The 23,880-nt window shown below is 47.3% G+C and overlaps 1 protein-coding gene across 2 annotated transcripts; it reads left to right on the top strand.

The window, feature by feature from the left end:
- Window positions 1-23,423, top strand: CD2 (CD2 molecule). Of its 2 annotated transcripts, none has more exons than XM_063419350.1 (5): window positions 1-535; window positions 14,983-15,279; window positions 17,662-17,928; window positions 20,094-20,213; window positions 21,499-23,423. In XM_063419350.1, the coding sequence occupies exons 2-5, from the start codon at window positions 15,099-15,101 to the stop codon at window positions 21,714-21,716; spliced, it is 786 nt and encodes a 261-aa protein (XP_063275420.1). In that variant the 5' UTR covers window positions 1-535; window positions 14,983-15,098; the 3' UTR covers window positions 21,717-23,423. The 2 variants fall into 2 exon arrangements, with proteins under 2 accessions (XP_063275420.1, XP_063275419.1); XM_063419349.1 differs by lacking the exon at window positions 1-535 and adding an exon at window positions 11,997-12,179.
- Window positions 23,424-23,880: the final 457 nt, after the last annotated feature.

Here is a 23,880-nt window from a genome sequence, read left to right as displayed (position 1 = left end):
GCAAGATGTGCTGTCAGAGCAAGAGTATTTTCTGTATAAGGCAATTTTGGTAGTCAGAGTCAGGTGTTAAATTGGTTGTTAGGGTTAAATTGGCCTGCTGGGGTAGAAAGGTATGGTAGTAAAAACAGAGATGGTACAGACTGGGATCACAAGGGATGAGGAGGTGTGTACTGCATTCCTCCCCTCCCTTGTAATATCATCCCTGTTTTATATTGTGCTGACACTGTGAATTCCTTGGAAATGGATTTAAGATATGCTTGGTGAATACCATCCAATGGGAACTGCGAGCACCCCAGCAGAATCCAAATTGAACTGAAGGCTTCTCTCCCAGGCCAGGGAGCTGGTGGGATGGCTGCACGCTTACCTGGGAGTCCCCCATCCCTGTGTACGTGCCAAGGCTCTGCATCAGTGACACCCAGCCACGGGTGATCATTCTCGTTGCTCCTTGTCCTGTGACTCTCTTTAGAAGATGTTTGGATCTTGTGTGCTGTGTTGGTGATCCAGCCTGTCTGCCCTAGGAACCAGATTCTCCACGGTAAGAGGGAGGTGATAGTTCTTTTCCTTACGGTGCTGTTCTAACTCTTTTCAGTATAAACATTCCTCAGAGGCTGTGAGTTGAGTGGCAGAAAGGTGACACGGAGTGCTTGGGGTGGCAGTGCAGAAGGAGCCGTGCTGGGTGAATGTCACCGGGACCAGTGTCACCAAAATGGGGGACATGGTCAGCATTGCTTCACTTCTGCACTTTCTGGCAGGGGCAGGAGGGGACAGTCGACTCCAGCACATGCTTCAAAGGCTGAACAGTGCTCTGAGCTGCACTGGAGAGGATGGCAGTGTTTCAGTGCTGCGGGTGAGACAGCTGGGCCAGCCCTTTGCTGCTGGGCTGGGGCATCCCAGCTCTAGCTTATCCTAGTGCTGCCTTCCTGCTGCCAGCTCTGGGAGGGCTGGGGGTGCCCAGCAGCTGTGAACACCACCACTAATATGATCCCAGTGCTGGAAGGATTTTTCCCGTAGAGATATGAGAGGTCTTTGTGAGACAGATTGAACCATGGTTGGTTTTCTGTCCTTTACCTCTGAAAGTGCCATTCAGCAACAGGGTAGAAATTTCTGTTACTGTGAGGTCAGGAGAGAAGTGATACAGCCTGTGCTCTTCCTTTAACCGTATGTGTTTGTGCCTAGCTATTGTTCTTTTTTTGGTGCCTTTTTTTCTTTTACTTTTCCCCTGTGATTCATTTTGTTCCAAATAAAAAGATCTGTTTTCTACCTTGTTTTGGAACTCTTTAAGTTTTTTCATTTAATAATTGTCTCTTTCTGGTTTTTACAGGAAGTACAGGCTTATTTTCAAATTTATACACAGCCAAATAAAGGAAAGGTGATAAGTTAGTGCTGACTAGAGCCGACCTGGGTGGTCCAGGGCACAGAGATCACGAGGACATTCATCTGTAAGTCACCCCAGGAGAGGCTGTAGGGGACAAAGCCTGTCCCTGTTGGAATGGGTGTGTTAATGTGCAAATACATCCGTGTGCACCAGCAGCTCTCCAAGCCCTGCCCTGGTGCCTGCCTGACCTGTGAGGTGCAGGGATGCAGGGTGATGGTCTGGTTTCACCCATCTTTATCCACCTGTATTTTCCTGTGACACCTAAGCCCCCTTAGCTGTGAGAGAGGACACTGGACTGCACAGCACCTTCTGCAAGGAGGAGGTGGCTCGTTCTCCCCCCCAGACAAGTGGGCCCAGATTGTGGGTAAAAGCAATGTCCTGATATGATCCTATCAAACCCCTGGGTTTACCCAACAGGTTGATCCCTGGAACACTGGTGTGACTGGGCATGGAGGATCCTGCCCTGCAGTCTATGAACCCAGCTCCCCAAAGAGCCATCTGCCTGAATTTCCTGGGGTTTTCCAGTCTGACCCTGGTGCTGCATCTCCCAGGAAAGACCAGGGACACTTTCCAGCCTGGGTCTGACAGAAGAACAGGATGTGGGCGGTGCTATCAGGAATTTGACCAGGAACAGAGATGCTTGTGCTGCCTCTTTGGGGCTTCTGGTGCTAATCAAGTGCTGGCAGGATGAGGGGAGCTCTGCTCTGTGGGAAATGTGGATGTTTTGGGGTGTGATATCCTCCCAGCTGAGACAAACCACCTGTGGTTTGTAGCATTGTACAGGACAGAGGTTTAGATTTGTATCCATGTCAATCTTTCATGGTGGGAAGAGAGGAGTTTGCTTGTGGCATGTGCCAAGCAACAACTGACATGAAATGCAAAGTGTAATCTTTTCATCATGTAATTAATTCAGTTTATGAATATAAAAGGAGAGCAGAGAATGAACTTATTTGACTTAAGATCAAAGTGAAAGCAAAAGCAAGCAAGAAATGTGTTGTAGAATGGAGAGCAGAGAAAATAGAAGGATCCCTTAAGATTTCTTTTAGCATTCAGGATGAGATCATCCCCACAAAACTATCATGTCAGAAAAGCTCCCACATCCCAGTAATGAAACAGAACTTTGTTTCTCAACCTCTACCACAGGCTGCTGTGCCTGGTGTCCCAGTGGTTGTGTCTCAGAGCCCAGCACAGGAGCAGAGACACCAGAGCCAGCAGTTCATGGGCAGCTGCAGGACCAGCCCTCCCTGTCACCCTCAGCTCTACAGAAACAAGAGTAGAAGCTGGTGAGTCTGAGAGCAGAGAGAGAAAACTGATAATGGTCAGTTTACAATAGAAAATCAAACATCTGTTTTACTGAAGAGACGTGCAAACAGTGGTTGTATGAACTTCTGATAGAAATCTCTGTGTAGTAGGAAAAAACCCTCTAGATTTTAGGCATGTACGTGGTAAGTTCATGTCACCTTTTATGAATTATTGCAGCTCATTTCAAAACAAGCAAACAAGAGATTCATGTGTAATGAACCTGTAGTAGGCAGTGTCACAGAGAGACATCTCTAAAGCCATTTCTTAAATGAAACAGCAAATTCTGGTGGTGCTGTAGAATTCAAACTGGTATTATTATCACAAGACAGGCAGGAGTGAGATGCCCCACAGATTTCCACAGGTGAACACACAGAGCTGGTAACAGAAGTGGGCAAGAACAGCAGCAGCACCCATTTCTGTCTGAGTTGAAAGCAGAATTCCGTGGTGTGTCATTGCAGAAGCTTGGGTTAGTACTTGGATGCTGTTTGTGCCTTCTGCCAGGCTGTTCAGTGCCTGGGACTTCCGACAACCCCTGTGTCCTGCACTGGTTTTGTTCAGAGTAAATGTTGCGTTTCCTTTCTGGAAGATTGCATGACTCATCTCCTCGGGCAGAGGATGTGGCTGGAGACAGCAGGGCTGTCTTTACTGAGAACCTAGAAGGCCCTAAGCCCTTCTAAGTATTATACTTTTCCAGCAAGCAAATCACAGAATCACAGAAAGGTTTGGGTTGGAAGGGATCTTAAAGTTCATTTAATTCTAGCCCCTCCTGTGGGCAGGGACACCTTCCACTAGCCCAGGCCGCTCAGATCCTGGTCCAACCTGGCCTTGAACATTTTCAGGGGTGGGGCAGCCACAGCTTCCCTGGGCCACCTCTGCCTCACCACCCTGACAGAAAAGAATTTCTCCTTGATACCCAATCTAAACTTACTCTCTTTCAGTTTGAAGCCTTTGCCCTATGCCCTACCCCTGCATGTCCTTGCTGGCAAGTGTTGTATTAATCATATAAAGATTAATTTAACTTTGGTGTGGTCAGTTAGCAGATTTCTTTGGGCTGTGCAGGACCACTGGGAAGTGCAACAATCTTTCTGCCTGTGAGTGCTGATGGCATCGTTGTCACCTTCATGAAGATATTTCCTGCCTGAGGTGGGATTCCAGCCCCAAGCAGCAGAGGTTCCCCCACTCTCCCATCAGCCCCAAGGTCAGCAGGAACCTGACTTCATAAAATCATTCATTACTCTTGCAAGTTCATGTAGCTGGCACAGCTGTAGCCTGCTCATTGTGCCAAACAGTAATGTAAGGAAAGTTCCCATCTGCAGAGGTAGAAAATACAGGTGGCCAATGCCAGCTGATCTTTAGATGGATCTATTTGTCCAGTTAGCATATTCCATGTCAATCTTAGCCAATATCCATGATAAAACACTGAACAGGGCTGTAGTCTAAAGTGTGTGTTTTATAGCGCATATAAATAGAGTTACTGTTGGAAATTCTACGCAGAATTTTTGAAACTGATGATGGCTACTGATAGTTTTAGTATTGCCTAACACTACAGAAAGTAGATGTATTACAGACAAGAATTACTTGGAGGCAGTTTTCAGCAAATCCTTTGGAATTGCAAATGCAGTATGTTGGAGAGAATTATTGTCTACTCCCATATCATATGCAAATGGAATGAAGAAATACAGCTGGGTGCCTATCCTCCAGCCAGCATTGCTGTCTCATCTTTGGTTTATACAACTGCCTCTTTGAGGGCAAAACATATTTTCCCTAAACTAAGGAGCGAAGCAGTTTTAAAAGCTTTTCTTTTTTTGATTCTGAAAAATCATGTAACAAGATATCTTCAAACAAACAAACAGAAAGAAAGAAAGAAAAAGAACTTGTGATGGCGTTTTTGTCTGTGTGAACAGAATTTCAGTAGTGACATTGAAGGCATGACGTGAAGCAAAGAGCACTAAGAGTTTGTGTTGCTCAAATTCAGTGACTGCTGTGCAGGACCCAAAGGGAAGAAAGGGCATGGGTTTAATGACTGAGGCTACAGACATGGTGGTGAATAATGGCAGACAGAGATGCTTTTTCTTCCCTTAAGTAGATGGGGAGACTGCAGGGGTCTCGGGCAAGGTCTCTCCTCCATCATCCTGCAAACTCTTTGGGCAGTATAAAATGTTTTTCTCCAGGAAGCTGCAGCTGCTGTTGCTTTCTCCTCACGCTTACTCTCCCTGGCATTTGTCATGGATGGTGTTCCCCAGACAGATGCACTCCTCTGCCTGTGGTAGATCACAGCCCCACTGAGCCCCTCAGCCCACTTTGTCTGGGGCTGCAGGGTCTCCTCTCTGTCTTTCCCCTGAGCCATTTGCCGGGAATGTGCTGTGCTAATTTTGGTAAGCCCAAGAAGTGGGGGGGTAACCCCAAATCTGATAGCAGCAAACAGGAAATAACCTTTCTTCTTCCTCCGCCTCCTCATTCTAGCAAATCCTTTCCAGCATTTTTATCTTGATGTCACTTTCTGGAATAGGTTTTGCTAGATGAGATAGGAGATGAAAAGGCAGGACTCCAGACAGCTTTTTAGGTACCCTGGGTACAGGTAAGAATGTGCCAGCTCTCTCTCCTTTCTGTGCAAGGTTGGGTCAGGATTCCTCTTGCTGCCATGGCAGAGCACGGTGAAAGCTGTGCAGCTCTTTGTACACATTTCTGCCCAGCTGTCAAGAAAGCTTGGGACTTTTTTCCTTCAGATGGTTTAGTGTCTGATAAGGAGCTTTGTATCCCTGCCTTTTGTTGAGTGTTTAAAGCTTTGTTATTTGGCCAATACAAAGATCTGTTTATAGCTTTCTCTGGAGAACCAAATGGAGATGAAAAGGCTCTTCTTTGCTGGAGAGACAATCAGGAGGAGTCAACAGTGCCATGAGTTTTATCTCACCTATCTTAAAAAGTCCCAATGGTTAAACAGCCTCAGCATAAGAGGAAAGTAGATGCCTGTTTTTATACTGCATTACTGATGCTGAAGAGCTTAGAGGAATATAAATACAAAACAAATAACCATGGCAGCTGTGGTTCTAACCCAGTGCCTCCTACCTGTGAGGGCACCAGGCATGCACAGTAACTTTCCATCAAGGCTGCTCTGCAAACTTCCTGCTCTGCAAAGTGCCCGCTGAAGTTCAGCAAATTTTCACTGAGCTGCTGAAAGCCGTGCATGTAGGGAACCCGAGACACCTGTAATTAACAAAAGAGCTGCTCTTCCATGATGGCAACGTAAAGGGATGGCTGAAAAGAACGGCAAGACCATCGGACTGCCAGGATGTAACAGAAGGAGCTGGGCTGCAAGTACTGCCCTGGTGAAAAAAGCCACAACTGTGACAAGCACAAATTGCCATTGATGCTCCTGTGCTCACCTGCATCACACAGCACACCCTGCACCTGCCTTACTGAGATCTTAAAAAGCAGAAACTCTCAGAAATGCAATGACACAGCACCTTGGCCGTTACTCTTCCTGGCAGGCAGCAGCAGCTGTGGAATGTAAATGGTCAGGAAGATGGGCAACTTTGTGCCTGTGCTTTTCTTTGCTGTGGAAAAAGCTCTGTGCCAGCACTGGTGTGCAGATGTGGGGTGCTGGCCCCAGAGCTGAGCCCATTCTGCCACTCTGGCAGGACTAGGTGAGGGGATGCATTTAAATGTAGGAACAGACAAACATCAGAGAGGCTAAAGCCACCTTCACATGGCACAGGAAACTTGTAGGAGCAGAGAAGAAGCAGGAGAAACTGAGCTGCTAAGTCAGGATCTGCACTGAGAGGGAAGGACTTGAATTTTCACTGGATTTCATGGCCCTAGATATACATGGTGCAAAGAGCATCTGTACAAGTGGTGTGAAAAACACCAGGGCACTTTTTCTCACTTCAGAGAACAGCAGCAAGACTGTGCTGACAGGTCATTCAGATGTTTCTGAGAAATTTACATCTTAATTTCCCAGTAATGAGAGCCAGACCTCGTTTTTTTTTTTTTTTTTTGGTCCCTGTCTAATAAATAAACGACACACACTTTTAGGATCCACAGTGATGCTTCACAGAGGCTTAGGCAAGGTCTTCTAGGAGGAGGGACATTTTATGCCCACATACATGACCCCCAGGGGCTGAACTAGTAGGAAAAATACCAACAGTGTCTTGCATTTGAAGATTTTCTTTTGTCTGTGGGAACAATATAAAAGCCATTCAGAGCCACTCCTAGGAATAAATAGATTATCCAATTGTTTGTGCTTGGCCTCCTGCATCACTTCTCAACCTCCCACCTGCCCATTTCCAACTGTCCCTCACTCCTCTCTGAATTTATAATACTGCAGGAGAATAAAACACTGTACAAAACATCAGGTATATGTGCATTTATTAAGCTGATGGTTTCTGGGGAGTGTCAGATCTTGTTCAAAAGATTACTTAGATGGTAGCAGCAACTCGTCTTTCCTGGATATATTTCTGGGAGCAGCTGTTTTTCTGTTTTCCTTCTTGGGTAGCTAGTCCATCCACTCTCTCATGATGAAGGGGCACATTGTAGTTAATACAAGTCTTTGTGTATTTACCACTGCCAAGACTAGAGGAGGCTTTTATGGTCATTTATCTGGCTTCTTGTATAAGACAGATTGATTGCAGCGTGCCAGCAAGCCAATGCCTTTTGCAGCAGTAGTAATGTCACTGAATTTACTGGAACAAGATGCTGAATGTTAGGTCCTAAATCTAGGGCCATTACAGATGATGGAAACCATCAGCAAGACTGAAAGGCACCATCTGCAGGAATAACTGATGGGATGCTGCCATCTGCTCCAGCCTCAGTCGCTGCTGTGAACCACAGACTGCCTGGTCTAGGGGGGTTATGTTCCCTCAGACCAGAAATAAAGGGTGTTTTTTGGTGAGGTTTGGCTGTTGAAACATGCTTACAGCTGGGAAAGAAGAAAATGTGTCTGAGAGGGAACACCTGGGGCTAAAGGTTTAACGGCATGCAGTTGTGTTGGGGTGGGGGTTAGGTTAGATATCAGGAAAGGCCCTTCTCCCAGCGGCTTTTGGGGCACTGGAATGGGCTCACCAGGCAAGTGGTCACAGCTCCAAGTCTGTCTGAGCTGAAGAATTGTCTGGACAATACTTTTAGGTTCAGGGTGTGATTCTTGGGGCTGTCCTATGCAGGAACAGGAGGTGAACTTGGTGATCTTTGTGGACCCCTTCCATCTCAGAATGTTCTATGACTCTGTATGGGATTATGGACATCACAGAAGAACTGCCTCTAAACAATCAGCTGAGGACTTTTCTGCATGATTCATGGTTTGAAAACATTAATTTACTTTTCATGAGAGAAGGATAAAAAAGTTTGGGCAGACAACTATTTCAGTATCAGCAGTGTGTGTGTGTGTGTGTGTATGTGTGTGTGTCACTATTTCTGGAAGATTTCCATGGTGTACAGACAACTCAGGGCTCTCAGTCAGCTCTGAGGCACTGAGTCAGCATCCCTGCCAAACCCTTGGCTAAAGCTCTATCTTGAGTTATTGATCTTCGTATTTCCACCACTTTATTCAAGCTGGAGTTTTTCTTTTCCTGGCCCTGTGTGAGGCAGAAGTGAAGAGGAGGCAGAATGTGTCCTTCATCAACCAAATGTCTGAAACACTATGTGGGAGCCAGCAGTTCCTTGGCATTCCATAGTGCAGGGCAACGCCCCTTTCTAGGGCTGACTTTGCTTCTTCCTTGCTCCAGCCACTGCCCACAACTCCTCGTGCTTTGTAAAAAGCTGCAGTAAAGGGGAATGTGCCGTCAGGAAGCCCTTAGCTGCCATCCAGGGCAACGCAGGGGGCAAGCCCAAGAGAGCTCCCAAGAGTAAAGTGACCCTTCCCCAAAGCTTCCCCTCCACATATTACCCATCTGACATTCCAATTAAAATAACATTTGCTCTTCTCCTCACACACTGTGCCTCATCAAAGGCCTGGTGAGGAATTTAGAGGTGTGAAGGTCCTGGGTGATGCTCAGTGCAGGATGTCTGACTCACATGCAAATACCACTTACTACAACCTAAGTTGCATACCAGAGGAGATGGTACAAACTATCAGATGGGCTGCAATCTACTTTTTGTAGTCTTCCTTTTCTAGTAGATCAAATAGCAGTATTTTTTATAACAATCTTTTTTCCTTTTTTTTTTTTTTTCTTTTAATAAGCCTCAGGCATGAATGTTTATTGGCTCATCACTAAGTTGAGAACTCAGAGCTGGGAACAGCTGCATATTGTCTCTTGAGATGTTGCCTTCAGATGTGGGGGACTCTGTCACCTTTACAAGGAAATGTTGAGTGTGATACTTACATTCCCTGTGAGGAAACTGTGCACTGTCTTACAAAGAGCAGATGTGTAAAGCAAAGAGCAAGCCACAAAAGCAAATGTACGAGCACAGCGCCTTGTGGCTTCTGCAGTGAAAACAATGCCCCAGAGAGAGAGAGAGCAAAGATGTGCCCAGACACAGCCCATTGTGGTGGCTGTGCTCAGCCCTCTGCTCTCCTGTGTGTCACAAGTGGGGATGTGTAGCAATGCAATGGGCTAAATAGGGCTCAAGCATCCTTAGCTTGATGCTAAGGTCAGGTCTAACTGAACCAGGCCCAGCAGCACCATGCTGGGAGACATCTGCTTTTCTGTCATTGCCCAGGTTTTCTAGCTGGTTTTGTTTAATCCAGTGGTGTTACTTCCTGTGTGAGGAGGGAGGGTGTCTGCAGTGAGGAGAAGCATGTGAGAGCACTGTTATCTGCAGCTCGTCTTGTCCTGCCAGCACAGCTTGGGCTGGTGTCTGGGCTGTGGCCACTCACAGCTCTCTGTGCCACTCCCTCTGCCTTGGAGGGCATTTCTGGCTGGTGCAGGGGCTGCCCTGCCACGGTGCTCTCTGCTGTAGCTGTTTTCAGGATGTTTATCCCGTGCCACACCTCTGAAGGTACACGCTGGCTTCTAGAGTTTCTCTGTGGCAGCAGCCCAGAGTTGCTGTGCTGTCCAAAGAAACCTTCAGGCACCTTCTCCTCAATGCCTTCCCTTGGGGCTCCCCTTGAAGGGAAAACAGAGACCTCAGTGCAACCACTTAGAGTGCTTCCTTCCAAGTAACATCCAAAAAATCCCTTCCTTCTTCTAAAATGGGGATCAATCCCAGTCAGGACTGCAGCAAGATGTTGTCTTGCTCCTTGAGAGAGGAAGGGTAAAGTTGGCAGAATATTGACATTTCCCCACTTGTCATCTGGCAGGAAGACTGATCTTAGAGACATGAGCTGCTTTGTCTTTTTCCAGCTGGGTCTGATGGTGCAGGAGGTTTCTGAGGCTGGTTAGAAAAGGGGCTGCTTTTGGGACAGACCATGCGTGTGCCAGGATCTTATGGGGAATCCTTGCTGCAGGTGAGTGATGTGCCTCTTTGCAGGCTTGGCTGTGCTTTTGGCTTCTGTTACTCAAAATCTTGCGAGTGGTTTTTGTGCACATGCACCAAGTACTCAGGAATACCAAGGCCCAAGGTCACTTCTGTGATGTCCAGTGACCACTGGGCCTCTGCCATTGAGCCCTCACTTCTCTCAAGTGCTCCTTCCCTGCTCACAGTAAGCTCATTTTTGAGTAGACCTTTCCCATCCTTTAGGAGTGGTTTCTTGCTCCTGCCTACTTCTTGCTCCTACGGAAACCAGGATGTTTGGTGAGCTGGTTTGCTGGGCCACTGGGGCTTTTGTTCTAACTCACTTCCACTGTGAGTTTACAAGACTGTGTGTGGCACGTGGGCACACCAAACTGATTACCTGGAAGTTGTGGCCTTCATCATGAACACAGGGAATTCTTTTACACTTGCTTCTACCACTGTGGAGCTTCACCTGCCTTCTTTGTCTCATGTTCACACACACAGACCTCTTTCTGTTTGCATTTCATTTGCACCATGGACAATCCCCGCCCCAGGGTCCTGGCAGGGTGAATGTGCCAACAGACAACGTGCAGGGCTGCCCTGGAAGCAGACAGGGGCTTTGGGGGATCTGCCCCTGAAGAAGAAGGGAGACAAATTTGAGCAGAGCATGCACAGTGGTTTCAGCATGCTGGGCTTGCCTCCACTCTGCTTGATGGACCCAGCAAGAAACTTCCAAAAAACCAAGGAGAAGTCAGGGTTGCTGCCTTTGCCCAAATTTCTTTAGGTGCTCAGGCTGGAAGCAGATGTGTCCAGGGGTTTGACGCTGTTTGCTTGGCTGAGGAGATACCTGAGCATGGCAGCCCCTGCCCTCAGCTTGTTTCTTGCCACAGAGGGTGGAGGTCAGGAACAGAAATGTGGTCTTGCTGCTGTTGCTTCCTCTCTCCTTTTGTGTGTGCCTCCTTTGTGTGTTCTTTGTAAGGGAACAAAAGCAGAAAGAAGGAAGAAAAACTAGGTTTTCCTGCAAGGAGTGTTTTTTGCCTCATTAGTACCAGTAAAAAATGATTAAACTGGAGAAGGGGAGGTGTTTTACAAGACCTTCCTTTAACTTCAAGGTAGAGGAATGACACGAATGAACAAGGAAGATTTATCTAATACTGTGCATTTCTAGTGCCAAAGATTTTCTTCTGTCTTCTTTCCTGGCCTATGTCTGTGACAAAAAGCTGGAAGATTTCAGTGGCTAGTGTAGCAGAGGAATTGTGCTGGTGAGGATAAGATTCAAAACCCTCACCACTCCATCTGTCTCCTGTTGGAATCAGGAATAAAGACTTTATTAGCTTCTCACATGTTTTTGGACCTATCTCCCGTGCCTCCTCACTGCTTCTTTCCTCGCTGTCTTTCCCACACCAGCCAGCTTCAGGGCTGGTTTTTGGCTAGATCAAGGCATTGTGCTCACCTCCTTCCATGCTCATGCCTCTCACAGCTTGCTCAGGTGGCTGGCCCTGCCTGCAGGGAGTGTTTGTGGCTCTGGCCAGCCCCTCGTGCCCCAGATGTTGATGCAGAGCTGGTCCTGGTGGTTTCCAAGGGAAGGGTGTCTCCTTTCCAAGCGCGGTCCAACAGCCATCTGCTCCTCCCTGGGGGTCCTGGGCTTGCTCTTCCCTTGCTGCTGCCGAGGCTGTGGGGGAGAATTTGGATTCCCATCACTCCCCCCACCCAAAAACTGCATCCCTCCCACTAGGGTGGTGGCATGTGGATGCTGCAGCTGAGCTCTTCAGGTGAGCATTGAGAAGCACAAGGGCCCCATCTGGCCCTCCAGCTGGCTGGACAGACCTCCAGGGCATTCCTGCATTTTAGTCCCCATTTTCTTTGTGTCTCCATGCTGTCTCCATGCAGACAAAACGCCCTGTTGAGACTTATTTCCGCCTCTGCTAGAAATGAGAAGTGCTGGAGCAGAGGAGGAGGAGGGCACAAAGGCTGTGCCGAAATGCCCCATCGCTGCTTGCTCACAGCAGAAAACCCTTTCACCTGCCAGCAGCTATCTCTAGGCAAGGCAACACTGGAGGTTTTTTGACCTTGAAAATGAACTTTAGGAGGCTTTTCCTACTCAAGTGGTTGCTGCTTTTATTTCCCAGTGTAAAATGTGAGTTTTTCTTACCCTTTTTTGCTCTTTTGGGCTGATGTTAAAATCGCATTTTAAAGCATTTACAACTTGGTGGGCTGCTACTGATAAGAAACTTGTTCCACTTTTCCAATGAGTGAAGACATCTGGGTTATTGCTGTTATTATTTGATTTAATTTTCAGCCAGGGGGAGGGCAGGACCTGAGTTTCCTATTCCAGTTATAATAATAAGCTGTAAAGAGTTTTGGTTTTAAGTTAATGAGCCTTAATTTGACACATGTATAATGAGAAATGTCAGCATGCAGTTTGCTTTCTGCCCTCGAGGTAGCTTGTACTACATTAGAGATCCAGTTCACTGTGCATTATCGCATGTAATTTCCTTTTCTTATCAAAGATGTGCAAATCTTTTGAAAGCGCAATTTATATTCCTCCATAAATATTAACAGAGTGATATATTTCAGTTTCTTCAGTGGAGCTGAAGTCTAAGAGGTGAAAACAGCAAGCAACTGCATATATCTTTTATATTTTGCATATTATTGTTGCAATTATTTTTTAAAATATTAATCTAAAAACTTAATTAAGGTGTTAACTCATAGACTGGGGAAGGTTTTAAGAGATGGAGAAAATACAAGCCTTCTTAATTTTTTTTTTCCTTCTGTTTCATTCCACTAAGTTTGTACATATGGCTGTTTAATGCTTTTCTTTTCCTTCAAAACAAAATTAATAGCTAAATAAGGATTCTCTTTTTTTTATGCACGCAATCTATAAAACATCTTCCTCAGCAGAAATAAGGATTATTCTCTTGAATGGAAAATTGTTTCGGAGACTTCCTTCCTTCTCTGAAATTACTGTGGGAGCTTCTTTTAACTCTTTCTTGTGACTGTGAGTGAGCTGTAGGCTCTCAGTTAAAGCCTCTCTACCCTTTGGAGCACATTTGAGTTGGCATTTTTATCAGAAATGTTGTTCCATTAGCTAAACAGATTTTTAGTATCGTATGTGTGGGATACTCAGCTTTCCACTAGAAAGACTCTGGAGATCAGATCAATATCTAGAGATGTCTAGAGATGTCTCTGGTTCAGAGATGAGATGCCGTTGAGTTATCCTTGAAAACTCAGATGACTTTTTTCCTTTACTTTCAGAGAGAAAAATATAAGTAGTGTCTGTTATGCAAAGAAATCCCATTACTAGCTCTAAATACTTGTTCATGACTGGGCAGAAACAAGTATCAGAATTCAAATATTGAGGTATTACGTGTAGTGTCATCGGTGTGGGGCATAGCTGCTTCCAAGGCTGTTTAGTTGATAGCTTTATTTCAGGACATTTCATTAGATCTGTCAAATACCTTGCAAGAAAGGCAATGCTGAAAGAACAACCTCTCTTTGGAGGTGGTGAATTGCCAGAAGCACTACAGCATTAATGTTCTCGTTGCAGAGGCATACTATTTTAGCTCTCTGATTATCTCTAATATTGTTAGTTTAATGAAATAGCCACTGGATTTCTGTTTCCCCTCGGTGGTGCCATTTATCATTATCCTACATACAAGGAATGAAGGGCTGTAATAAAAATATGCATAAACACAGTTTTTCTCTCTGTGGGGGAAAACTGCTTAAAGTGCTTTTAAAATTAGAGCAGAATCAGCTCTGTGTGGTGATGAGAAGGGAAATCTCCTCCTGCTGACTGGCTTCACTCTGTAAATTGAGGAGGAATGAGCACAAGAAAATGACAAACTGAATAAGCTGTGGCTCTGGGCGCGTGCGTTCAGGTGTCAGCGAGCTTATCCCACCTGACACTTGCACGCAGATTTCGACCTCCTCCTGCAGGTTTGTCCACCTGCCACGGGGGTGGGGACACTGCCTCCTTTGAAAAGACCTCCCAGGAAAGTTTCCCAAGTCCTGGCTCACCAGAAATGGGGCCTGCAAAGAAGGTGGGTGAGGCAGGGGAGCAAGCAGAGCACCCGGGCACTGCTCCAGGAGTGCATCATCCCCACTGAAACATGAGGGATGTTCAGCAGCCTTGGCTTTTCTGAATATCCCCTTTGGCAGCCCCATGCTCAGGTGCTTCCCAGTCCTGACACCACCTTTGGGAAGCTCCTACTCTTAACTGTAATGGAGAAAGGACCTGGAATCAAAGGAAAAGATTTTTTTTGGCAATTGCTTTTCTTGTTATGACTCCTGCACCTCCTCAGTTCACAGGATGCTGGGAGCTGCTTCTTCCTGCCTTACTTGCCCCATCAGGACCCTGTGACAGAAAAATGAAGTGGATGCACTCCAGTGGGGCAGAGTAACTGGGATGGGAGAGGAGAGGGCACCGCTGTGGGGGTGCCTCCAGTTCAGTGCCTTAAACTCACTCACAGCTTGACATGGGCTGCTACTATTATCATCATTGCTATCACTGGGGTTGCTGAAATGATTCTGCTGTCCAGGGATGTGGCTGTTTTTGCTGTCTGCAGTGATGGGCACTCTGGGTACCAGCCTGTGCCATGTGCAAAACACAGCAGTGACCTTCTTTTCAGGAAGGGCTAGATCCATGTTAAAGTGAATGGGAGGCCATGAATCTTGGCATCCAGAGTCACTGCAAGTAGGTCAGCCAGGGTATAAATACAGCTTTTGAAAGCTGGACTCTTAGCTTCCTTCCCTCTCAGAATTAAACCAGACGCTGGCATTTATCTAATGAACAATCAAGAAGTGCTTTGGAGCAGGGGAAGAAGATGGCATCAGTAAAGCAGAGAGGCTCAGGCAGCTCAGGAAGAGGAGGGGGCACAGCAAATGACAACCTTGGGTGGCTGCTGGGGACAATGATGGGCCGGCTGTGCTTCCCCCACCAGGCTCCAGCACCAGCTGGCTGTACAAGGCAGTGAACGAGACAGCTCTGCTGAACATCGCTGCTCCTGGGAGCAACTACGACACCACATGGCTGCGAAACAGGCAGAGGCTGGTGCAGATGAAGGGCACCAGCAGCAGGCACTTTGTGAACAAGGAGCAGTGCAGGTGCGCCATCCTCCGCAACGGGAGCCTGCAGATCCAGCGCCTGCGGAAGGAGGACAGTGGGGACTACAGCGTGGTGGTTTACCAGCAGGATGGGAAGCTGAAGGTAGAAGAAAACATAATGCTCTTCGTTCAGGGTGAGTTTTTGCTTTTCCCATACCACTCCCAGCACAGCTGAACAGGGTTTGGTGCTCTCTGTTCTCTCCCGCAGCCTTTCCTACCCAGTGCCCTCCTTTCCAATTAGGAGTGGGAGTCCTTCTGTAGGACCTTCCTTCTCCTTCCTGCCACTGACAGCACTCTGCCTCTCTTCTCCCTTCCCTTGCTCCTGTGGATGGCCTCAAGTGCCTGGCTTCTCTCTGGCTGCCCTGTTTGTCAGCCAGCAGGTTCCCAGCTGTGCCCAAGAAAGGAGCTGTGAGCACGTTCACACTGACACCAGGGTGAGGGAGGCCAGCCCTGCTGCAGCACCACAAATGGTGCCAGGACTCTCAGCTGGGGATGGACCCTGACAGGGGACTGGGCTCCCAGCAGCATCCTGCTTCCAGAAACCTCTGATGGGACCACAGCAGCCTATAAGGTACAGCTGTGGCTGATGCACTCTTTCAGGTATTTCTGGTGCCATTTTATGGGCACTGAGTTATGACTTTTGTTCTCTGGCCACTGGTCCAGCATGCTGAGCAACTTGTGTTGCCAGCCCCTTGAGGAGAGCTCAGGAGTCCAGATGGCACTAAATGCCTGCATTTAGGCCATGGAATCCCACTCCATTTATGCTCTAACATACAAAACAGCCAGCAGTCATCTCCCCTGAGATAAACCACAACAGGAATTCAACTTGCAGTGGAAGAAGGCTCCTGCACCCTATCCTTGCATAGCATAAAACAACAAAAATGATGACTGTGCTGTTCAAAGCACACTTAGGCACACACCCGGGGAATTTCAGCTGCCTGGGTTCAAAGCATGAGGGCAGCCTCCACTCCTGTGCTGCATCTTGTCCCAAGAGATTGGAGCAGTAGCAGCCCAAGGGTTTGGGGTGGGTAGGGATGACAGGAATGGCTATTCTGCTCCTTAATAGCTGCTCTAGGACAGCATGGGTTTTTCCCCCAGTAACGGGATAGTTTTGTTCTGTCCTTCTTCAGCCAGCATGAGCACCTTTGCCAACATCTTGGGTTTGTGGGCAGCAGCTGGGATTGTGGAAATGATGCCTTGTTGAGGGAGCAGGGAGAGCTGGAACGGTTTCAGCAATGTTTCTGTGCAATGGGAGGCCCCGTGTCTAACGGGGTGCTGAGCACTGAGGGTGTCTCACTGCTCTGGGAGCTATTACTGTAAACAGATTCAGGAAGTCACCAGGGCCTGACGCCTCTTGCTCATGTTTTAAGCCACTGAGCTGTCATTGAGGTGTCCTAATTTCAGGTCAAGGTTAATGTCCCAGCCCAGCTGTGTGCTGCATCATTTCCTTTGCTGTGCAGCAGACCTCTGACACACGGGTTTGGAAGTCCTGTAGGAACTGTCGGGTGCCAGAACAATTTGTCAGCCAGACTGGCCCCTTGTTACTAGGGCTGGACAAACAGTTGTCAGAAATAAAATAGTCCAAATGATATCCTCACACAATGCCATCACCAGCACCTGGACTCTAATGTTTCCCACTGGGATGTTTCCCTGAATAACAGGTTCCAGTTTGCAGAGGAGGAGTGAGCTTAACAAGGAAAGGGTGGCTGCAGATGTTGTGGTGTGAACCTTGACTGCATGTGCTATGAGCAGTCCTTGTTTGCTTTAGAGTTTATGATCTCTATTACTTACACAGCCTGTAACTAGAGCTGGCCCTGGCATGTTTTTGTTAATCTGGTCTTAAAGGTAGAAATAATTATTTTCCATTTGCTGTCCCTGCCAGCTGCCCTTACTTGAGGAAAACCCTGCAGGCTTTTCTGTCTCTTTCAGTGCCACCAGTGACAGAGAAACTGGAACCAAAAGGGAGCAAGTTGTTTGCAGGGCGTGAGGAGAGCCAGAAATCAGTTTTGTCTGTCATAGCCTCATGGAGAGCTGAAGCGTCTGTTTCGTGTTCTCCTTTCTGGGTTGATGGCCTCACGTGCTGGGCTGTGGTGCCTGCTGAGTGCTGTTGGTAGCACACAGAGCACATACCATCAGGAGCTTTTTGTAGCTTTTCCTTCTTTAGGGAAAATCTCTCCTGATGGGCACAGGAGAGATTCACTTGCACCAAAACACAGGGCCCAGAGGAGGAGGGGGCTGTGGCTCTGAGTCCCTTCCATCCACCTGAAGACTCAGCTTCCTCCCTTCACCTGCCTCGTGTGCAGCTCTGCTTTACTGGGCCAACTGTGTAGGCTGATGCACTGCATGTTCTTTATTATTGCCTTGTTACTTCTGTAGTAGAGGTCTAATTTGCTCTTTGTTCTTCTGTGATCTCATTAGCTGGTGATTTGGGGTTAATTCTCTGTTCTGCTTTATAATGGAGACTTTCAAGAAGAGACACTCCCTCAGATGTGCCTGTCCCTTTCCTTCTTTTTCAGAACCTGTCCCTCAGCCAAATCTCACCTCTGAATGCAGGAATAAAAGTGTGTCTGTCAAGTGTGAAGTGAAACAGAAGGCTAAGGATGAAGCAAAAGAGAAGGCTAAGGATGAAGTATTTTTAATAGAACTGACTCAACCCAATGGCAAAAAAATCCGTAAGAATGGTACGATGCTGGAATGGCATGGGTGGAGTTCTGGGACGTTCAGATGTGTTGCTAAGAACCAAGTCAGTGAAAAAATGGCTGAGAAAGAAATTAAGTGTTCAGGTAAGAAATCTCTTTACTCAGAATGTGCTAGGGTGGAGCACAAGCCTGATGCAGTTGCACATGTCTTAAGACTGGTCCAGGAGCACAGAGATCCCGAGTACCCAGTCCTGTGAGCCCAATTCCAGCACAGCTATGGGGATCTGCTGCTGCTGGGGCAGCCAGGATGCAAGTCATGCTTTCTTCCTGGCATTCTCCAGCCGTGTCACATCTCCCTGCTGCCAGCCCCACTGTTACTCTTAAGGCATCCCTACTCTAATGGCAGGGTGGCCAAGCTGAGGGCAGTGGGATGTGGGAGGGATTTTGCTCCTCCCCATCTCCTGTGGGGAAATATGTTGTGTTTTTCTCCTCTCTGTAATCATGTCTATGAATGTGGTGGCTGCCTGCTACCCATGGGTGTGGATGAGTTCTCATGAGAGAGGAAAAATAAGCTGCTTGGACTCTTCAGCTTGCCCAGGAAATCAGGAGGGAAGATATGGAGAATTTTGCTTTGGGCTTACATGGGTCAGATAAGCACGGCTCAAATGTTCCATGGTTTTCCTATTCAGTTGAAGCCTCATCTTTCTAAACCACAGATGCAACAAAAAGACTGAGAGGATTGCATTTTAAACGGGCAGAGTCATGCTGAAAATGATTCAGTAGGCAAAAGAAGTCATCACAGGTGCTATCCTCCCACGTAAAAGTTTTGAAAGCTAAGGCACAAACACAGGACAGATCACACTGGTATGATGCTGGCTGTGGTGTTCAGTTCAAAGTTCAGAATTCCAGTGCAGTGCTGGGAAAAAGTCCTTGAGTTTGCCAGGCTTGGGTTCATCCCACCCAACCAAGAGTGCTCTGCTTGAATCTCCCTCTTACTCTAGATTCCTGTTGGAGCTGGTGGAAAGTTGGGAGGGGCTCACAAGAGCTGGCTCAGTATTTCCAATTTTTACCTATTTCTGCCACAGTGAATTTATGGAAAGTCCAAGTCTGAAGGACAGCCCATGGTGTGAGAAGGAAGGGAGCAAGCCTTAAGGCATAAAGGCTTTACTGGAGTAAAGCTTCCCAGGTCTGCTGAGGCTGACTGAAGGCCAAAGAGCTGAGGGACAGGATGGCCTCTTGAATAATCCTCCTGATTTCAAAACCAGCCAAGCAATGTATTTTTGTGCTGCTGCCTGACCTGATGGACTGCACAGTCCCACTGATGTTAGCATTGGGAACGGGCGAGTAGGATGTGGCATGGACTTTGGAGCCAGGCATGAAAGCGTGCTGCTGGATCAGGTCTGTTTAAGACAGGGCAAACTATCCCAAACACTTTGTGTGGATGAGGAAACGCTGGCTGAAGCTGCCCGTGCCAGGACACAAGCCAGGCAAGCACAGGTCTGCCTGCACTGCTGCTGTGGGCAGACACTGGCCATCATCTAGGCAACTTTGATGTCACTTTTTCTCACCCTCAAGAAAAGCTCTTTTTCTCACAGCGTGAATGGGGTCGGAGAGTTTGTTTTTTTTTTTCTCACATCATTAACAGAGAAATATCAATGATCTTTAAGGTACAAAGACAGCATTTCTCAGACACCAACCCCCCCCTAAAATCACGGAGCACTACTCTTCCTACCCAAACTAAATACCTCTCAAACTTTTCTCTGTAGTGACAGGACTCTGCCAGCTCCATAGGAGATTAAAAATCCCTCATCTTGCAGTCAGATCTCCTCCTAACCCTGCTACCCTCTGTGAACTCTTGGTCCTGCATTTGAGGCAAATCACCTTGAATTTTAACCTTTACAGGCAAGGAACATTTCAGGAGGGCTTCAGCTCAGCCAGCTTTTCATGGAAGTGTAATTCTACGTGAATCTGTCTGGGTTCCTCTTCCACTCATCTGGGAGAAATAGGCACAGAAAAAGCAAAATACACCTTGGTGTAACACTAAAACAAGTGGCAATTTAAATACAGAGAGCTGGCACACACGAGTGCTCTGGTTTCAATTTTCTGCAGAAGTTGAATCCATCAGGGAGCAATCAAAATTCTCAACAAAATGAGGTGCAGCAACTTTCTGCTGTGTACAGGGAAAAGGCAAAGGGTGGGGTGTCTGCTGGTCTGCTTTTACAGTCAATGGAAGAAAATACAGAATTCTAAGTAGATGTTGTGCAAGTTATTTCTCTCCATCTAACATCCTCTTTCATCCCCTTAACTAGGCAAGATGGACTTTTATCTCATCTTAAGCATAGCAGGAGGTGCAGTCTTCTTTGTCATCTTTGTGATTTGTCTTATTTATTGTATCAGAAGGAAAAAAGCAAAAAGGCTTCATGTTTATGGTAAGTGTTCAAGGGGCTTTGTGTGGGAAATGGATCTGTAGAGGATTTTTAGCTTAATAGAAGGTTTATATAGTATGTATTTGTATATAAACTGTAAGATAAAAATGTTGATTTAGAAATTTTTAGAATAAGATAGATATGACTGTGAAAAAAATAAAACTAGAATCAAGTTTTAAATGATAGTTTTGTAAATAGATTAGATCTTTTAGAAAATTAGAACTATAAAAAACATATTGTAGTAAGACTCACAAGAAGTAATTTTAAATAGTTTTAAAGCATTAATAGTATTGTATAGTAAAAGTTGATAAGCTAAAAACCCACTTAGAATGTATTGTAATTAGGAAATAGTTTGTTTTGCTATCCAGCCACCTAAAATATTAGAGCTTCCCACTGGCAGCAGCCCTGTGGTCAGGAGCATTCTCTCTGCCCTGACATGAGCAATAACCTGGTTTTAGCATATGGTGAATCTGTGTAGAGCAGCTGGCATTGCCACTCTCACTTTCTGATATGTCCTTTGAGCAAAGCCACCTGAGTCTTATTTTACATTATAGCTGTTTTCTTTTGAGTGGTTCAGATCACTGCTTCAGCATATCCTCAGTTCTTGGGCCTAGAATCACCAGGAATTAAGAAAATGAGTCTGAGAAAATGAGAACTAATGTTTTAGTGATTATTTCATGGTGACTAGCCCCTCTGAAACAGTTTGCTGTGTGTTCAAGGCCAACTCAGTGTCTCAAGAGGCAAATCCCTCAATCCCTAAGTTGAGTGATGTTTCAGAAATGATGAGTTAGTGATCAGAAGTCAGTTGGTATGACTGAAAATTTCAAACTGTGTGAAAATTAATGCTGGCAAAAGGGATCTCTGGCTTCCAGGTGTCTGGAAATCCAGCACGGACAGTGGCAGGGCAGAGTGCTTTGATGTTGCTTCCTGGGGTTAGATCTCACTTTCCCTTCAGTGGCCTCCAACAGGGGACAGAACAGCTCAGGATGGAGGTGTCCATCAATGTCTACTGGGGTCTCCTTGAAAGAGCTGCTTCCCCCAAGAGATGGGGCAGATTTGGGCTACCCCAAATGCTCCAGGTACCTTGATCTCAGCCAGAAGCCTTCACGTTAGGCCGGGAGGTGCAGGCAGAGGTGATTTCTGCTGTTCACTGGGACAGCAGGCATCACCTGGGAGTGGCAAACTAAACCCCAATACTTGGCTTTTTCCTGCTTGGGCCAAGGACGTCTCCCCGGCGTTTCTGGCCTCTCGGTGGGTGTCTGACCGCGGGGTGCTCGTGTTGTTGCAGAGGAGGAGCGGGTGATGCCGGCGCTGCCCTCGGACCGTGAGAGGGCGATGCGGGAGCTGCCCCGGAGCCCGTCCAAGCCCACCCCGCAGCAGCTGCGGGTGCAGCAGCGCCCGCTGCCCCCGCAGCCCCCGGAGCTGCAGCAGCAGCAGCAGCCGCGGCCCCTGCCACGGCCCCGCACGCAGCCACGGACTCCAAACCCCCCCCGGGAAAGGCCCTGAGCAGACGGCCCGGGAGGAGGATGCTGGGCTCTGCTCCACCTTGGCTGGGGAAAGCTCCCAGAGCCCCTCCCGCCCGGCCCTGCCTAACGCTCAGCTATGAACAGGCGGCTTTCGCTGCGGAAAATGAGAGAGAGCATCGGATGGAGACCAAGAGACCCGGGGGAGGAGGCTCAAGGTGATGGGCATTCATCCCTGTGGCAGTTTTTCTACGGGTGTCTTCATGTTAGGACATGGAGCACTGAGCCCTGAAACCCGTGCCTCTCTGTGGTTCGCTTGTTTTCACTGCACCTTGCTGTCTTTGTGCCCTTTGGATGGTTTTCACTAAGAAGGAGCTAAAGCTCTACTGAGACTACATGGACCTATGGATCTCACAGGGATTTATCTCCTGCTCTACATTAGGACAGCTCTCTGGCTTCAGCATCAAAACCACGGCCTCCAAAAAATGGTTGTATGTAATTAAATATTTGTCTGAAGTTGAAAGGATTTGTGTCATACAATGCAGAGAAGAAAATATTGAAAGGACGTGTGAGAGCCTTGAAGCACCTGTGTGGGAAAAACACAAATGGGAAAGGAATAAACTTTTCCCTTTCTCCACTGTGTTTAGAAAAGAAACTGTGGACTTGAATTTCAGCAAGAGAGAGTTGGGTCAGTATTTTTTTTTCATGAAACACTGAGAGAGATTTCTGGGAGAGGTTCTCCAGCACTGGGGTTTCAAAGGGTGGATGAGACAACATTCTGTGAAGCCTCTGTCCTGACAAGGACCAGGAGAATGTGCTACACAGCCTCTTCAGGGACAGTTTCAACTCAGTTTTCTGTGACTTTTAGGCAAATGAAACAAACCTTCATTCTCAGTGTAAGTCTGTGTGGCTATGCAGACAATTTTTTTTTGCCTAGAAGAGGTCTGGTCTCATTTGGCTTGTGAAACAAAGCCTTACAAGCTGCCAGCCAGCAGGATTGCTGGTGGCACTGTCTGGATTGTCAGGGGTCTACATCTCAGGGCCTCCTGCTGAGGGCGAGGGGCTGCGTCTCTGGATTTTGCTGGTAACACCTCAGGTACAATCAGGGGATGACTGAGAGCTGCTGAGAGATCTGCACCCCCAAGGGAGGAGCTGGACTGTGACAAGTGCTCCTGCATCACCTTCCACGTGCTGGACACTGCTTTCTCCTCTGGGCCTTGGGGGTGTCCATACCAGCCTCTACAGGGCAGCTGAGGAGCTGAGGGCACTCAGCTGTGTCTGCATGGGTACACTGACCCCTCTGGGGTAAAAGGTAGGGCAGGGGAAGGAGGAGAGAGCTGCAAGAGCCACAGAGCTCTAGACATCCAGCCAGCTAGCTGGCAGGTCTGGCAGAAGGACACTGAATATTTCTTTCAGGCTGGCCTATCCCACATGTGCCAGGGGAGATCAAACAGCCATGCTTTGTTTCTCCTGAGAAATATGACTATTTTTATCTTCTGGTGTAAGGGCGAGGAGGCAACTTGTCAGGAAAAGGAAGTCTGCCTCCTCCAGAGCTCCGACACTCGAGCTGCGGCAGCGGGAACAGCCCTAGGAGTTCCACTTGCTCTCGCCTTAGCTTTCTGCAGCTGCTTTTCAGGCTTTTGCTATTTGAAATTGCTTTTGGTAAATGTCTCATGGCTTATTTTGTAACACAGCATATGCTATATCCCTGTACTGAATAAATAAAGAGAAGACGGTGCAGAGGATCTCAGTTCACAGCTGTGCTGGTACTTCAGTGTCTCACTTTGATACAAAGGAGGCAACAAAAACATTTTGGTCCCTGAGGCACAGAAGCAGGGATGCAGGAGGTGTCACACCACCCCTGGGAGGTGCTGGGGTGCCAGGAGCTGGTGGGCTCAGGCTGATGTGGGTGAACACAGCTGCTCTCCCTGTCCTGTGCTGCCAGAGCTTTACTGGTGCTGCTCTGTGGTTACAGGTGTGCGGGTCCTTCCTGGGAGAGAGGGAGGGTTACTGGGGCCTGAGAAAGAAGATTTGTCTCTATTGGGTTGATTTACACCAAAATACAGTCCTTGGCAGGCAGGCAAGAAAACACTTCTAGCCCAGAGTGTGCCCATGCAATGGAAAGCTCACCAGGGCAATACTCTTTTTTTTTAACTCTTTTTTTTTTAACTCTTTTTTTTTTTTTTGGATAGCCACCATTGTTTTTG

This window comes from Prinia subflava, chromosome 25, assembly GCF_021018805.1.
Source record: "Prinia subflava isolate CZ2003 ecotype Zambia chromosome 25, Cam_Psub_1.2, whole genome shotgun sequence".
Taxonomy (NCBI): Eukaryota; Metazoa; Chordata; class Aves; order Passeriformes; family Cisticolidae; genus Prinia; species Prinia subflava.
This window is presented reverse-complemented; position numbering and strand designations above follow the sequence as displayed.